The sequence below is a fragment of the Malaclemys terrapin genome, chromosome 1 (genome assembly GCF_027887155.1).
Source record: "Malaclemys terrapin pileata isolate rMalTer1 chromosome 1, rMalTer1.hap1, whole genome shotgun sequence".
In the NCBI taxonomy this organism is placed as follows: domain Eukaryota; kingdom Metazoa; phylum Chordata; order Testudines; family Emydidae; genus Malaclemys; species Malaclemys terrapin.
This window is the reverse complement of record NC_071505.1, coordinates 197,266,279-197,282,096: the sequence shown is the minus strand read 5'-3', so window position 1 is coordinate 197,282,096 and position 15,818 is coordinate 197,266,279. Positions and strand designations below refer to the sequence as shown.

The 15,818-nt window shown below is 40.6% G+C and overlaps 1 protein-coding gene across 1 annotated transcript; it reads left to right on the top strand.

Moving 5' to 3' along the window:
- Window positions 1-377: 377 nt before the first annotated feature.
- Window positions 378-15,068, top strand: SIK1 (salt inducible kinase 1). The gene is made up of 14 exons (XM_054005206.1): window positions 378-450; window positions 1,528-1,751; window positions 2,626-2,742; window positions 5,387-5,450; window positions 5,680-5,841; window positions 6,320-6,444; window positions 6,561-6,684; window positions 7,669-7,892; window positions 8,224-8,373; window positions 9,133-9,255; window positions 9,539-9,761; window positions 10,462-10,737; window positions 11,300-11,531; window positions 12,228-15,068. Exons 2-14 carry the CDS (start codon window positions 1,599-1,601, stop codon window positions 12,649-12,651), a joined length of 2,397 nt encoding a protein of 798 aa, XP_053861181.1. The 5' UTR covers window positions 378-450; window positions 1,528-1,598; the 3' UTR covers window positions 12,652-15,068.
- The last annotated feature ends 750 nt before the right edge of the window (window positions 15,069-15,818 follow it).

Genomic DNA, 15,818 nt, shown 5'->3' with positions numbered 1-15,818 from the left:
TAGTCACTTCGGCTCTGGCGCGCAGGGCCCGGCTCCAGCCCGCCGGGGGTTAATCCGGGCCGCGGCGGCTCCGGCAGGGGGCGACCCCGCAATGATAACAAACGGGTCACGTGACGCCGGGACAGGTGCCCGGTTGCCCCCCCTTTTGCCCTGACGTCACCGCCCATTGGTCTCCGGGACGACGGCTCCATCAGCCCGCGCGTCAGAACAGCTCGTCTCTTGGCAACGGCCCGATGTCTCGCTCTCATTCAGCCTCGCGCTTGGGCGCGCGTCTCTCTGGCGTCAAAGTGACGTCAATGGGTCTGTCTCGGTTTTCGGAGGGGGGGCAGTGGGCGGGAGAAGGGGGATCCCGCGTACTCCTCTGCCCCCAGCAGCAAGCCAGAGCGCGCGGAGGCAGCCGCTGGAGCAGTAGCGCGGCGAGAGCCGGGGAGTGGGGAGCCCCGCGCGCAGGTACTCGGAGCCGCGCGGCGCTGCCTGAGGAGCGCGCGGGGCAGCTGCTGGGGAGCGCCCGGGCGGGGCGCGGGGGGCGCCCGGGGAGAGCCGCGGGCAGGCGGCGCTGCGGGGACAGGCGCGAAGCGCCCCGAAGTGCCTTATCTCCCCTGCCCTCCGTCTTCGGGCGCCGGGCTCCTCTCCGCAGGCGGGGAGCCGCAGCCCAGAGCGCGCCCGGCAGGGAAGCCTCTCGCTGGGTCGCGGGGGCTCCGCGGGGAGAGCTGCGGTCCCTGCTGGGTGCTCGGGGCTGCGGCAGGGGGGGGGGGTGGCTGCTATTAGCGATGCCTCTTCGGGCTGGGGGACTAGGTTGGCAGTGACTTGGTGACCAGATAGCAAGTGTGAAAATCAGGAGAGGAGGTGCGGGGTAATAGGCGCCCATATAAGACAAAGCCCCAATATTGGGAATGTTCCTATATCAGGGCATCTGGTCGCTATAATTTGGAACAACAAGGAGGCGTCCTTGTGGCACCTTAGAGACTAACAGATTTATTTGGGCATAAGCTTTAGTGGGCTAGAACCCACTTGCATGCATCTGATGAAGTGGTTTTTAGCCCACTAAAGCTTATGCCCAAATCAATTTGTTAGTCTCTAAGGTGCCACAAGGACGCCTCCTTGTTTTTGCTGATACAGACTAACGGGGCTACCACTCTGATAATTGGGAAGCTCTTCCAAGTGGAACCCGGGATAGGGCTGGATCCCAGGGATCTGAAAAGTGCATGGCTATGAATGGGAGTGGGATGTCTCTATTAGCTACTCTTTGCAGTGTATCGCTAATACCGGGCTTTTGCTAGGAAGAGACTCCCAGGCTGTTTCATAACTAATCTCCGGCTCTGAGCGAAGCACAGGGGAAAGTTGGTCTATGTCTCCAAGAAGTTGGGTTGTGCAGTCTGCCTGGCTAGTTCAAAGCTTTCCACCCTGCACAATTTAAAGATTTGGTGAAACCTTTAAAATCTGATTAGTGTTATTTGAGTGTTTTCATCTGGAGGCGAAAGCAAAAGCTCCCTTTGATTTATCAGTGTCTGTCTTATCTTCGTGCAGGTTCTAGGCTGAAAGAGGAGCGCTTATGCATACCTTCTAAATATTGCTTGTTGCCCACCAAAATCTAAGCCATGGTGATCATGTCAGATTATACCTCTGTTCCCACTCCAAATCAAGCCCAGCGAAGGCCTCTCCGGGTTGGATTTTATGATATTGAGAGGACCTTGGGAAAAGGAAATTTTGCAGTGGTAAAGCTGGCCAGGCACAGAGTAACCAAAACGCAGGTGGGTGTGAAATCTACTCTATAGTTTCATATAGGAAACCAAATTTTAAAGGGCATGAAACTTTCTGGGTAAATTCTGCCCTCCCACCCCCACAAATGTGGTGAAATAAACTAATATACGCTAAGATTGTGGTACTGTACAAAATATAATCATGGCTATAGATTAAGTGTGATAGTAATAATTGATAAAACTATAGGTGAGGGTTTTTTTGTTTGTTTGTTTCTTAGTGGTATAATAAACACAGCTGATGTAAAACAAAAACACAAAAATAGATTTAAGAAAATATTGCCAACAGTTTTAACACTGCAATTTAATTAGCGCTATGTGGATTCTTAGAGAGTAGCTAGGATTGTGCAAATTTAAAGTAATTTGTGTAGAAAGAAAGCATAAAATCTTGTTATTTAGACTTTAGAGTTCCTTAATTTGTTTTTCATTAAATGAGGAAGTTATTCAGAAAAAAATCCTAAGAATTTTGCATTTTTAAATCTATGCGAGTAAAGAGTTTTTTTCTTATTGGTTGGTTTATAAATTAAAATAAGTAAATTTGCAATCTGCGTGTTAAAACCAGACTAGGCAATGCAATAGAAAATAGTTTATCGCGGATGATCCTGCATTAAGGGGGTATGGATTAGGTGACTTAATAGGTCTTTTGCAGAAATCAGAACTATAGTTCAATTAATTACTTTGTGTAACCTTTTTGTGTGAAATAGAGAAATTTAAAATATATTGTTTAGCCTGCATTTAATAATGGAAACAAGAATCAGTTTGGCAGAACTCAGACACTTTAGAGTTGTTTTTCTTTTGAACTATTCAGAATTTCAGCAGCATAAGTACATATTTTATAAATGTCTGGGTTTGTGTTTTAAATTTATAGGTTGCAATAAAGATTATAGACAAAACAAGATTAGATCCAAGCAACCTGGAGAAAATTTATAGAGAGGTCCAGATAATGAAGCTTTTGAACCACCCCCACATTATCAAGCTGTATCAGGTAAGATCTGTTCTGATGACTTCATTCATGTTAGATGTACTTACATCCCATGGGTTTGGTTGCTAATGATCTTATCTTGCACATGGTTTTAAATCACACGTGCAGGGAGAGAACTCACATTGTACTTTTTGAAGTATTTAAACAAATACAATAAGCATTGTATTTAAGATTTTTTTTCATTGTTCTCTTTTAGCAGGTTTATCCTTTTGATTAACCTGTGTGTGGGGTGTTTTTAATTTTAGTGGAAAGAGTCAAAATTGACTCAAGTTCGTTTTTGATCAAGTGGAATTGATCTTGCAATTGATGGAATTGGCTATTTGTATTTCTAAGGAACTCATTTTTCCCCTGATGCTTCTGCTTTTTCAGTTTTTAAGAGCTATAGAAATATCCTACTTACAAATTATACTAGCAAAATTTTAAGCTCTTGTAAAATAAAACAGAACCAAACTTGAAGGTCATTTTTGTTGAAACCTCTCAAATAATGAATCAAGGTCAAACTGAGCTGTTTTAAAATTTATGAATTAAAAAAAAATCATTTTTACATTATGTAAAGACTTTACAGCTATGGGCCATTTTGTGTTTGTTTGCTCCTTACACTAATCATGTTTTAGTTTCCAAAACTAACAAAAAAAAAAAAAAAAAAAAAAAACGGAACAAAAAAACAACCCAACATCTTCCACATTTTATTTTTGAGTGGGTATTTTAATTTAGTTCAGTTCTTGTTCCAATAAGTATTAAGTGTAAGGGCAGACTAGTGTGCTGTGCAGAAAATAGGATCACTGCTGCCTGATGAGCAAGGACTGCTTTGAAAATGCTAAATATTTGATCTAATTGGCATTTGGTGTAAGTTCCCCCTAATCGTCTTAAACAGTACCATATGGATTTTAGAAGATGTGGTATCACGATTTGTCTGTGAGAGGGGGAAGGGTAAAAGATGGATTTAGAAATCTAGCGGCAGGTCTGATATGCAGTGTGAAGTAGTAAATACTATCATCAGTTTGGATCTTTAGCTGTTTGTTTTTATGTTGTGGAGGTCAGTTAACACAAAGTAGAGTAGAAGAGCCAGTAAGGCAGGTGCTTAAGTGAAGACATTGAGTATTAAAGCGCTTAACATCCATTGAGTACTTGATATTTATATTATTAATCATGAAAAAATTATTTGGCATTAATGTTTGATTGACATCACTCTTCCCTGTAAGGCTACATAGGATACATAAAGACATTGTAACAGTTCTGTTGATTGCACTTCAGTGGAATGATGCAGGTGAAAATTGTATTTCAGGGCTCTAAAAAAGTAGTTTAAATCCCACCTTATTGAACCAGATTATTTAACTGAACAAATGACACAGGTAATAGATCACAGTTTAACTTTCCAATTGAATTTTCTCCTCTTTGTTGTTGTAACTGATACTGTACCTATTTGTTGGCCACTGAGAAGTAGGGGTGGAATTAGATGACATACCAGTGTTGATGTTGGGTTTTTTGTGTTTTAATTTCAACACCAGCATCTAACTTTCATCCAGCTGGCACCTTTCCCAGAACACTTAAACTCCTTCCCTTCAATTTTTTAAAATTGGAAACCTCTCTTCCTTTTCTCCCTTTTTTATTTGTTTTCATTTGTGCATGGCATGGCAGGGAGAAGGCAGGGGAGGTGAGAGCGCTCCCTTCTCTCTCTTTGACATATATCCTTTTTCAAAGAAAGTTGAAAATTATGGCCTCTGAAGTAGCATTGACACCTGTTTGGTTGTTAACCTGTTGTAAGCCTCTGCCTTAGGAGCAAAAAATACAGTTCTCATTGAAGAGCCCTTCTCGGTAAATGGCTCATGTTAACATTTGAAACAAAAAGGAAAAATATGTCCCAGTGACTAAAAATAAATATGTAAAATGCTGTACGGGGTTGTTTTGTTTTTTTTGTTCCAAAAAAGAAAGTATATTGGCTAGTTTATAACCTATTTTATAGAAGTCAGTAACAAATGTTTAAAAATAAATCAGTACTAGCTTAATAAATGAACTTTTGGCTAGGATTGACACTTGCTGTTGACGGACATGGAGCAATAGAGTTTGCTCAAACAGCACGCTTTTGCTGCTTGCCCGGCAGAGCTGTCACCTTGCAGGCTAATGTATTGTATCTGATACCAAGTTGGACTGGGGTATATGGTATCACTTCTTCACTGTGTTCTTGCTGTAAATATCTGCTCTAATCATCTCAGTATCTGCTAGCCTTTTTAGCAGAAAGTCCTTGAATTCCGGTAACCTGTTTTTTTAATTTAAAATGTCCTTGAGTGATCAAAAGTGATTACTGAACTCTGTTTTCATTTAAAAATGTATTGCAATTGAAGTAAAGCTTGCTGAAATACTCTATAAGCCTATTTCATAGACATTTGAGGGCATGGGGGGGGAGGGGAAAAGAGTATAGAGGAAGCAAGCAATTGTGTATTTTAGATATGCAAGCATTAATTCATTATCTTTCTGAATAGCTCTGTATGTGAAAGGAATACTGCGGTGCAGGAATGAAGGCCTTTGCTGCCTACAGTTACTGTAAATAATTGCACTAAGATGTTCTAGATTTAGGACATGCATTTTTTCGTAAAAACAATGTCAGAGATCTACATCTGTAATGTGTCCTAATTTTTTGTCTTGACAGGTTATGGAGACAAAGGATATGCTTTACATTGTTACTGAGTTTGCAAAAAATGGAGAAATGTTTGGTAAGTTCTCACTGAAATAACTAACACTTACCTAGATTTAGAAAACCCTACTTTATTGTTAGTACTCATGTAGGGTAATAAGATATGTTTTTGACATAGTGTTGAAGGTTTCCCAAAAGTCAGAGTCAGGTGTCACAAATATCAAGTGGTGAATGCAGCTTCGTCAGGATAATGAAAACATACTGCCAGGTGTTAATTCTTGTTCATATTTATTTTTTGTGTGCTACAGATCATTTAACTTCCAATGGACACTTGAGTGAGAGTGAAGCTCGAAAGAAGTTCTGGCAGATCCTTTCTGCAGTGGAATACTGTCACAGCCATCACATAGTGCACAGGGATCTCAAAACTGAGAACCTTCTGTTAGATGCTAGCATGAATATCAAGTTAGCAGGTGAGAATATTTACATGGTTACTTTTGCTAAAATATAAAGCAGGAAATGAAATCCTATTTCCACAGTCTTAGAGCTAGGTGTTCCTATAAATATGTACGGTAAAATAAAACTTTTAAAAACTGCTGTATAGGACATACTGATAGTACTATTTTTCTGAATATATCCTCATGTTGAAAAAGCCTAGGTTAAATGAATAAGTGTAGAACTTCTATGCAATAAGGGCTTGTGTATATGGTGGATAAGGCATACTACAGCAGTGTGATTTCTTAAGAGCACTAATGTATTGCACGTTAATTGGTCCATGTAGACTCTGCTGGTGCACGGTAAAATTCCCATAAATGCACTAGGGAACTGTACTGTGCATTACCCCACCATGTAGACAAGCCCCAAGTCTGCTTTTCCTTCGTTTTCTCTGACTTTGAAATGTTAACCTGGTATTTAATGAAGTCTCACTCCAGACTTTTCTCTTTACTTCAGACTTTGGATTTGGAAATTTCTACAAATCAGGGGAGCCCCTCTCCACTTGGTGCGGAAGCCCACCTTATGCAGCCCCTGAGGTTTTTGAAGGCAAGGAATACGAAGGACCTCACCTTGATATATGGGTAAGCTTTATGTTCTGTAGTGTTCACATTTTATGCATCATCAAACTCTTTCTGGGCTCTCATGATTGCTAACTCTACTCCAGTCCCTTACATGCTGTGCTATTTTCTGTTGACAGAGCCTTGGTGTGGTGCTGTATGTCCTAGTTTGTGGCTCTCTGCCTTTTGATGGACCCAATTTACCAACTCTGAGACAAAGAGTGCTGGAGGGACGATTCCGCATCCCCTACTTCATGTCCCAAGGTGCGTTTCCTGGAACCTTAACACCAGAAAAGGGGCTACCAACAGGGGGCTGATTGGTAATCTGGGTCTTTTTGTGAAGGAATCAGTTTTCTGCCTCTCCATCTGTTAGATTCTGCCTTTGTATCTTTTCAGGGCAATGACAGATGGGAATATTTTGCTATCACACATTGCGCTTTCCCTTTCTTAGGTTTTCAGCAGAGTTACTTTAGTGTTGAACCTGCAGCGTAAACTAGCACATTTTCTATCCTGGGATCTGTTACACATCTGAATACATCTAAAGGGTTTACACTTTTTTCTTCTTAAATTCAGTATAGATTTTTTAAAAAAATGGCTAATTCATGCCCTTGCTAGAGAAACAAGTGTGTGGGGTTTTTTTGTTTTGTTTTTGTTGGTTTTTTTTTTTTTTTTGGGGGGGGGGGGGGGGTTAAATAACATTTTAATGATAGTAGGCTGTAATTCTTAGGTGGGTGTAGTTCTCTTAAAATATTTTAACTATACACAAGTGATATATTTTAAAATTCAGAATATGCTATCAAGGTCAGTAAAAACAATAAGGTTTAGCAATCTAGCTCATTCTTGAACAACCTTGTGAAAAGGGGAATTAAAGAATATTGTTACTACTGTGATCATTTGGGTTTAAAAATAGGTAAACTTGATTTCTCCCTGGCGTTGAGGACTAGGCCTTAATAGCATCCCTTACCTAATTTAATCTTAACAAAATAATCAAAGCTGCTTACATACAAGTAACTGCTAGTACGCAGAACAGCAGGGTGTGTCAGTAACGAACTATGTGCCAAATTCTGATTTACTGTAAGTGGATGAAACATCTGTAGAATTGCACCCACCTAAAACTGGTCTGCTATAATGTTGCTGAAGAGATTTCCTAGTGCTGTCTAAATGCAGCAGTAAAATAACAAATAGTCTCTTGTATGTGGCTGGCTTTTATTTTTACCACTTGTTAAAGGCATTTTCTGTTTTGTCTAGACTGTGAAACACTAATCCGACGGATGCTAGTTGTGGACCCAACTAAACGAATAACCATTGCCCAGATAAAGCAGCACAAGTGGATGCAAGCAGACCCTTCTCTCCAGCAGCAGCAATCTTTGTCCTTCTCCATGCAGAACTACAACTCTAACCTGGGTGACTACAATGAGCAAGTCCTTGGGATCATGCAGACTCTTGGCATTGATAGGCGGAGAACAGTTGAGGTGAGCTCTGGCTTGCCCTGCTAGTATGAGTGGTGCTTACTTCTTAGTTACTTGCTCAGTGACTAATAAAATGCCGATGGTTAGACAACACTTGCATGCAAATCAGTTACTTAGGAAAGAACAAGAGGTTAGCTACTCAGTTTTATTTTTATATATATATATGTGTGTGTCTGATCAAAAATTAACTTTGATTCAGTGTAACTGTATAATGTTCAGTAAAACTTATTCACAAATTATTGGAACAGTGCTGTTAAAATCTGATCTCCTGTTGCTGCTTTTTGAGTTCTTTAAGTTGATTCATCTGTATCTTAATCCTTTTCATATCTTCTAGTCTCTACAAAACAGCAGCTACAACCATTTTGCTGCAATTTATTATCTTCTCCTGGAGCGCCTCAAGGAGTACCGAAACAACCAGTTGTCCAATCGTCCAGTGACCAGCCGTCAGCAAAGACCAAGGAGCTCTGAGCTCAGCAACATTGAGGTAAGAAGGTGAATTATCTAATATAAAGTCACATCTGCTGGTATTCTTATTTTGTTCCTCTGCTGTATCATTTACTTTATTTAGCCGACATTGCTGCCCATAATGTTATGGAAAAGCCGTAGAGAGGTCCTCTGAGTCAAACTTAATCTCTGTCCTCAAGCTCGGGGGTACAATATTCCATTCTTCAGCAGGCTGCTGATTGAATTTGGTGCTTGATTGAATACTAATGGCCCATTTCCTAATAACTGGCACTAGTTTGTGGTCCAAAGAACACACTCTCTCCAGTGCTGGTCAGTAATTCACCAAGTGATCAGACTTCTTATTAAAATATACCCTTCCAGCAATGAAACTTCCTCTGATTCCTTGTTACAGCCACCTCAGAGAGATTCCATGAGTCAGTTGGATTTTCTTTTCTTTCATTCTTTTTTTAACTAAAAGGAAAAGATGGTTGGGGTGGTGATTGAGACACAGAACTGACATCAGGAGATCTGGGTTATATTCCCTGTTCGCCACAGACTTCTTATGTCACCTCAGGCAGTTGTCTTAACCTCTCTGTACTTCAGCTTTTCCATCTGTGAAAGGGAGTTTCATAGGTTCCTACTTATATGTGTGTGTTAGGAGGGTAAATTTGTTAATTCTTGCCAAATGCTTTGAGAAGCTTGGCTGAAAGATGATTTAGAAACTCAGTATGCAAAAAACATTTGAAGTTTTGAACGGCAGTTTATAAGATGCCCTCTCTAAATCTATTTTTGCCTTCAGATGCCTCAAGACAGCCTTTCAAGTGAATCCCTGAGATCATCTCTGCTTTACCATCAACCTCAGAACTTGATTCAGTCATCCTTGCAAGCAGAAATGGATTGTGACATGAACAGTCCATTACAGGTTGGTGCTCTCAGCTAAATGTCACCCACAGGTTTTTATTGTTCTGTCAATTTGACATGACAAAGGTTAAAAGAATATATAGTGCTTGCCTGCTTCTGCCTCTCCACCCTTCCCTCCCCAAAATTTAAACATTAAGATATAAATACAGTGTCACAGTGCCTTTCATCACAATGTGCATAATAAAGGCACAATTAAGGGCTTTGCAGAGCTCCTAACAAACAAGAATATTTTTGCAAAAATAAATAGCTTTTCACTTATATCCTGTATTCTAATGTCTTTGCAGCCAGTATTCTTTCCTGTGGATCCCAACTTCAATGGTCTCTTCAGGAATCGCTCCATTTCTCCCAACAGTTTGCTAGAAACCACCATTAGCGAGGAGGTGAGGCAGGAGAAAGACCTGGAGGAGGAAATCAAGGCCTACAACCCTCTTCACCTTCCCAGCAACACCAGCAGGAGGCATACGCTGGCTGAAGTCACCACTCATTTTTATCCGTGTACCCCTCCATGTAAGTCCTGCAGGGTGGAAGATCTCTGAAATATGGGCTGTGAGGGGTGGACTACTGTCAGTAATAAATGGTCTGCAATGTTCACTCATTGGTATTTTTTTAAATTTAAATAACATGGTTTCTGAAAACTCTCCTAGAAATTAAATAATATTGCCCAGTTGTATTGCTCGGGAGAGACCCCAGCTATCAATAGTTACCTACATATTTTTAAAGAGAAAAGTTCTTAAGATCATACCCTCCAAACTCCTTCCTGCACCCCTCTACCCCTGTAAAACCTGATTAAAGTGAGTAGGATCCCTTGTCTATTGGAATCAATAGCAATGTTGCCATTGACTTAGCTGGAGCAGGAGAGAGCCTTGTGCAAGTAAAAAAACCCAAAAATCTATGTTAAGGCTCTAGCGCCAAATAGAACATAGTAAGTGCTGATCTCAGGGAACCAAATTCTATATTGAGTGTGCACACTCAAGGTTGCAGGTGAACACTGAATTCAGATTATTTATGACCTCAGCAACCCTTGAGGGAATCATGTCCTAGTACAATATGAGTTGCTGTTCTGTTGTTGTCTGAGACTTTTGATGCTGGCAGGTTATGTTTAGTTGCAGTGTAGGTGGACAGACTAATCTGATGGCAACTTTTTCTTTCTGTACTCCATTTTGGAAATGTTCTCTCTTCCCCTTCCCCTTCTCCCCTTCATCTGTAGGCATAGTCATTTCCTCTTCAACAAGCCCCACAGAAGGAACTAGTTCAGACAGCTGCCTCACCTCATCTTCAAACAACAGCTCAGTGGCTCTGAGCAGCTGTTTGGCAGATCAAGTAATGACTGGTAACCCAGCCACAGCCAGGATGACATCACCATTTCTGACTTCCCAATCTGACACTCCAGGGCTGCAAGCCCAGGGCTGCATGGGAGGTGCTTCTCTGCTGCCTGTCAGCTTCCAGGAAGGAAGACGTGCATCTGATACCTCATTAACTCAAGGTAATTCCTTTCTTGCTGTATAGTTGGTTGTACACTTTTTTTCTAATTAGCAACACACGGTAATATTTTGGGAAGCTTACTCTGACTTATTGATCTTAGGGCTTTCTGTGGTGTCCATCATGATAGTGCCATAGAACATGAAGGATAACTTGACTTCATGTAAGTCACCTACACCAGAGGTTTCCAAATGCTGGCTCCATGTACCAATATAGAATTTCCCATTTCTCTGACTGCTATCCTAGGCATTCCACTCTTTTTTACATTGAGTCCAGTACACCACTACTGCCCACTTTCAATTTAGTTGTACATGCCCCAGTCTACAGTCACACTTGAGCTGCCCCAAACCACAGTCTTGCATGTGCATAAGCTTCATTGTTGACCATAGGGCATGCAGATGAATGTGAAGTGTCTGGGTCACCTGAAGTCTCACTCTGGTAAACTAGTGCAATTGCCCAGAGAGGTTGGGAATTGCTGATCAATGAAAAAGTGAAGCACCCAGATGGGCATCCAGGCAAAACGCTAATGATGAATAAAAAAAAAAAATTTTTTTTCTTGCCTCTAGGCTTGAAGGCATTTAGACAACAGTTACGAAAGAATGCTAGAGCCAAAGGTTTCCTTGGGCTGAACAAAATCAAGGGCTTTGCTCGCCAGGTGTGCCAGTCTTCATCCACTCGGGCAGCACGCAGTGGCATGAGCCCTTTCCAGCATTCTCAGCAGAACACGTGCATGTACAGCAATGGAGGAAGCAGCAGAGAAGGCCGAAGCCTGCTAGAGGAGGTGCTGCAACAGCAGAGGTGAGAAAGTGTGCTTAGTATAGAGACTCAAACAAGGCAGGGACATACCATCTGTTTGTAAGGACATTATACTCTGTGTTGAGCTTCCTCTACAAAGAGATGTTCTTTTTTCATAATATCTCGTTTTTGGTTAGGGAACGAGGTTGAGGGTTAGGACTACTGGGTTCTCTTCCTGGCTCTTGCCATGTGACAGCAGACAAGCCTCTTATATAAGCAGAGTTACAGAGAAGTTATTTGTGAAATGAGTATGATGCTGACCTACATATTTCACAGTCATTAGGTTTTAAGATCATCATGTAGATTTTAAGATAGTCACATCAAAAGCCATATGTATTCGAAGGGCAAAACATACTATTTCTGCCTGTCAAAGCTTTATTTTTGTTTAATTTGGGGGAAAGATTCTTTCCCCTTTCTGCAACTTTCCTGTGGCAGGGATATAGGGCCTTGTAATTTGGTAGAGTTACAGCTCACAAGTGAAGCACAGTCCTTAGTCACTTAAATGTATATTCATAGCAAACCAAATTGTGACCTAATTATTCAGTTGTAACTTCCAAAGATTACCATATTTGTATCTAGCTTTACTAAACTGTTGCTTTAAATGCACCAGTAAGGTCAGTAATTGTTGGGGGAAGTGCTACAGGGAAGAACAGCGTGATCAAGAAGTATTAATTTCCTTCACTCTTGAATCCTATTCAGAATGCTCCAGTTACAGCATCACCAGTTGATCCAGCCAACATGTCACCAGTCCTCTCGGGTGTCTGCAACACACTGCATCCTCTCTCCTGACAGTACAGACACTTACAAAACATCTAAAACTCTTCTGCTGTCAGAGCTACAAAGGGAGAACTCATTTGAGCTGGCATTTGGTGGCAACACCCAGCTGCTCCAACCTCACCTCTTTGGAGTCAGTGTCTCACCAGCGTCTTCAGCTGCTCATCTTCTAGACACCCAGTTGTACATCAGTAGCAATGTCTCTCCGATCACCAACAACAACTTCTCTCAGCAACAGAATTTCTCTGTGCAGTCTCCGAGCTACGATGCTGTCACTTTGCAGAATGGGGACTGTGAAATGGAGGACCTCACTTCCAGCCAGCTAGGGAAATTTGTCCTGGTGAAATGAGAGCTCCTGCTGTTGTAGCTCACACAACTCTTTTATTTCTGCAAAGGACTTCCACCATCGTTCCACAGCATTAGAGTTCCATGGATGGCTTGTGGCGTGTGGATGAGTGACTCTCAGAAGCAATAAATTTTGAAGTATGTGAAGAGGCTGTCTGGTTCAGAAAGCTAACAACTTTATAGAACTGAAACAAGCAATATGTATGTCTTTTGGCTTCTATTATTCTTGCACTGAACAAATATGAATAGAAACTGAAAAACGTTTTTGAAGAAAAATAATGAAGGGTGAAATGAGGGGTGGGTAGGGGGTGGGAGCAGGGATGGATGAGGCCGGGTAGAACACTTTGGTACTGTACTCAAGTCAGACCAATACAGCTCTGCTGTTATGCAAGACTTTTAACAGCTGTCAGTAGTGGTGACACAGCAGGGAGAGGCTTTTCAAAGAAGGGACCAGAGCCTCCCTTTTTCACAATATTCATTTATGGGCTTGTGAAGCTGATTACCTCTTAAAAAACCAATGGCATGCAACATTATGCATTGATAAAATTAAAAATGGAAGCATTGCCATTTGTTTTTGTTTAGTTGATACTCACTTTAAAGGAACCAACACCTCCTCCCTAAAAACACTTATGCTTTAAATGAAAACTGTGAACTTCTTGCTTGATATATCAGCTAGAACAGCTAAAAAAAGTTCTAATTGTTAGCACAGAAGCAATTAATCTCTCTTGGAATTTTATCCCCTGATATCATGATCCAAATTGTGTAATGTCTTTTTTGTTTTTGTTCTAAATCTCTAGGAATCTTTTCATAATGTTGTCTAAGTTGTTTTCCCTGTATTCCTGCAGAGGCACTGGGATTGAAATTAATAAAACTGGGCTGTGGGGTGGAACTGTTTCTTTCAAAAAGCCCCCCAGATGTTGCCTTTGAAGTTGCCTGAGGGATATTTCTTAGTGCTGCACATTTTATTTCTGCTGCTAATTACATTTTTACGCATTTCATTATCAGGGTCCAGCTAGAACTGACTCTTGGGAAACGTGCAATATCGAGGTTATAATTGTACAAAGACAAAAGGAATAGGCTAGAACAGAATTCTACTCTAAAGGAGTACGGCTATTTCTGAACAAAACTATCAAAACTGAGTGAAACAGCACAATCTTTGGGTGTTCGTTTTTGGTTTTTTGGTTTGTTTTTTTTTGGCATATTATCAATGAGGTTTTTGGTTAGGTGTTTATGTATGGTTTTTAATACTGTATATGTGTATAAATAGGAAGCAGAAAACAATATATACACTACTTATTTTTTTATACTTTGTAATATGCTTTTATTGTGTTTCTGGTGTAAACTCCCTCTCTCACAGAGCGTGACTTATGTTGGTGTCAATGGAAGTTCGTGTGTATAAAGGGGATAATAGACCACAACCTCCTACAAGAATTGGTGGGGTGAGGGTTCAGCTGTGGTAGCAGGTGAGCAAGCAGTGAGCCAGCTTAGCCAAAAGTTACCATCCGAATGTCAGAAAAATAGTTTCATTCTATCTAAATGCTTAAAGGACCCAGCTCTTTAGTGTGACACAGGGTGCCTTCAAGTTACCTTGGCTTCGTGCAACCTGCAGTATTACACGTTCAAACAAAAACCCTACTTTATATTAAAAAAAAAAAAAAAGCCAAAGATCAACCAGGTTAATTGGTTTGAGGGGGAAGGGGTCAAGGTGTTATGTGGCTCAGTGTCTGTGGCTTTTCATAAATTACCTTTTTATCTGTGTACAGTATTTGCGTGTCTGTATTGATATATCCCTAGCTTGCTGCTGCTATGTGGTCTGGAAGCTTCAAGGTGTCGGGAAATTACTTAGATTGAATCTTCGACTGGTGCCTTGCAGCAGAGAAAACACCAAAGTCTCATGCTAATTTGCAACGTGTTTGTTTTTCTTTTTTAAAGGGGGAGAGGGAGGAGGGAGAGGAGACGCTAGCTCATCACAGAGCAGCAACTTTGCCATCATTGTCTCATGAGCTAGCACACATACTTAATGCACAGAATTGTTTTCTTTTCTACATTTGTTTTAATGCCATAGATCAAAGGCCACAGAAAGTCTTTTGTTTCCTGTTCTAAGCAATGACAAGCACTTTACTTTCATAGGTTTTTCTGTTTGTGTTTCCTTTTCCAATTGCTGTAGAGCCTCTTTGGAATTATTCCTGGTCAGAAAGAGGTCACTTTTAATGTTTGGTTTTTGTAGATATCTTAGTGCTGTTCGGCAGACTGCAATGCAATAGGCTATTTAAAGACACTATGTGATTGGTTTAATTAAGATGTATAGTTTATTTTTTACCATGACTGAACAGATCATTTTATTTCTTATGTTAAAATGAGAAATGGACACCAAAATGATTGATGTGTTATTTAATATTTAAATAAAAATGTTTTAAAAGATTTTTGTTTTGTGTATTGTAACTTGATTCTGCAGGGCTTTTTCTTCTGAGAAGCTCTGACATATCAACTTCACTTATTTCTGTATGATTTGTGGATTTTTAGACTTCATTTAAAACTTAAGTCCATAGGATATTACTGGCATTTTTTTTACATTACTAAATAAGAGGAATAGCTGTCTTAGAGGGATGGTCATTGAGCCTTTCACCTGTAGGTAATGTCAGAATCTAGCCCACATCTGTGGTAATCGAGTGATGGTATCTGACAGTACAGTGGTCTATGCAATGCAAATGGTTTAAGCTTGGTTCTGTTCCTAGTAGACAAGAATTTCATCCACGTCTCCTTGAGCCGAGAGAGGCCCTAGGCCGAGTAAGGCACTACAGTGAGCACAGAGGATTCTGGCATTTGTAGAGGTTCCATTTTTTCCTTCAATATTAACTTTTTAAATTTTAATTTGAGAAATTAATTTAGGAATGTAAATCATAATCTTCAAAAAGATTTGGGCTTAACTAGGGCACCAACAGTTGTAAGAGAATTTAACAGCTGCCTCTGAATTTTAAGTCAGTGTTTTTAAATACAATAAGTCATAAATAAGACTAGTTGGGGGTTATTTATTTAAAGATGTTCAGGAGAAAGCTGGCCTTTGCTTGTAACTGGTCATTTCTTAACAAAGGCAACTACCATCTTTAGTTCGTAGTGGGACTGAAGCCAGGCTCCTCTCCGCTGAGATGGCTGCCCTCTCCCGACAGCATT

Bases quoted from the DNA above. Each gene is read 5' to 3' on its own strand.
- SIK1 (XM_054005206.1), top strand. From the start codon at position 1,599: ATGGTGATCATGTCAGATTATACCTCTGTTCCCACTCCAAATCAAGCC. The intron at 5,451-5,679 runs GTAAGTTCTCAC...TGTGTGCTACAG, and splicing joins AAAAAATGGAGAAATGTTTG to ATCATTTAACTTCCAATGGA. The intron at 5,842-6,319 runs GTGAGAATATTT...TCTTTACTTCAG, and splicing joins CATGAATATCAAGTTAGCAG to ACTTTGGATTTGGAAATTTC.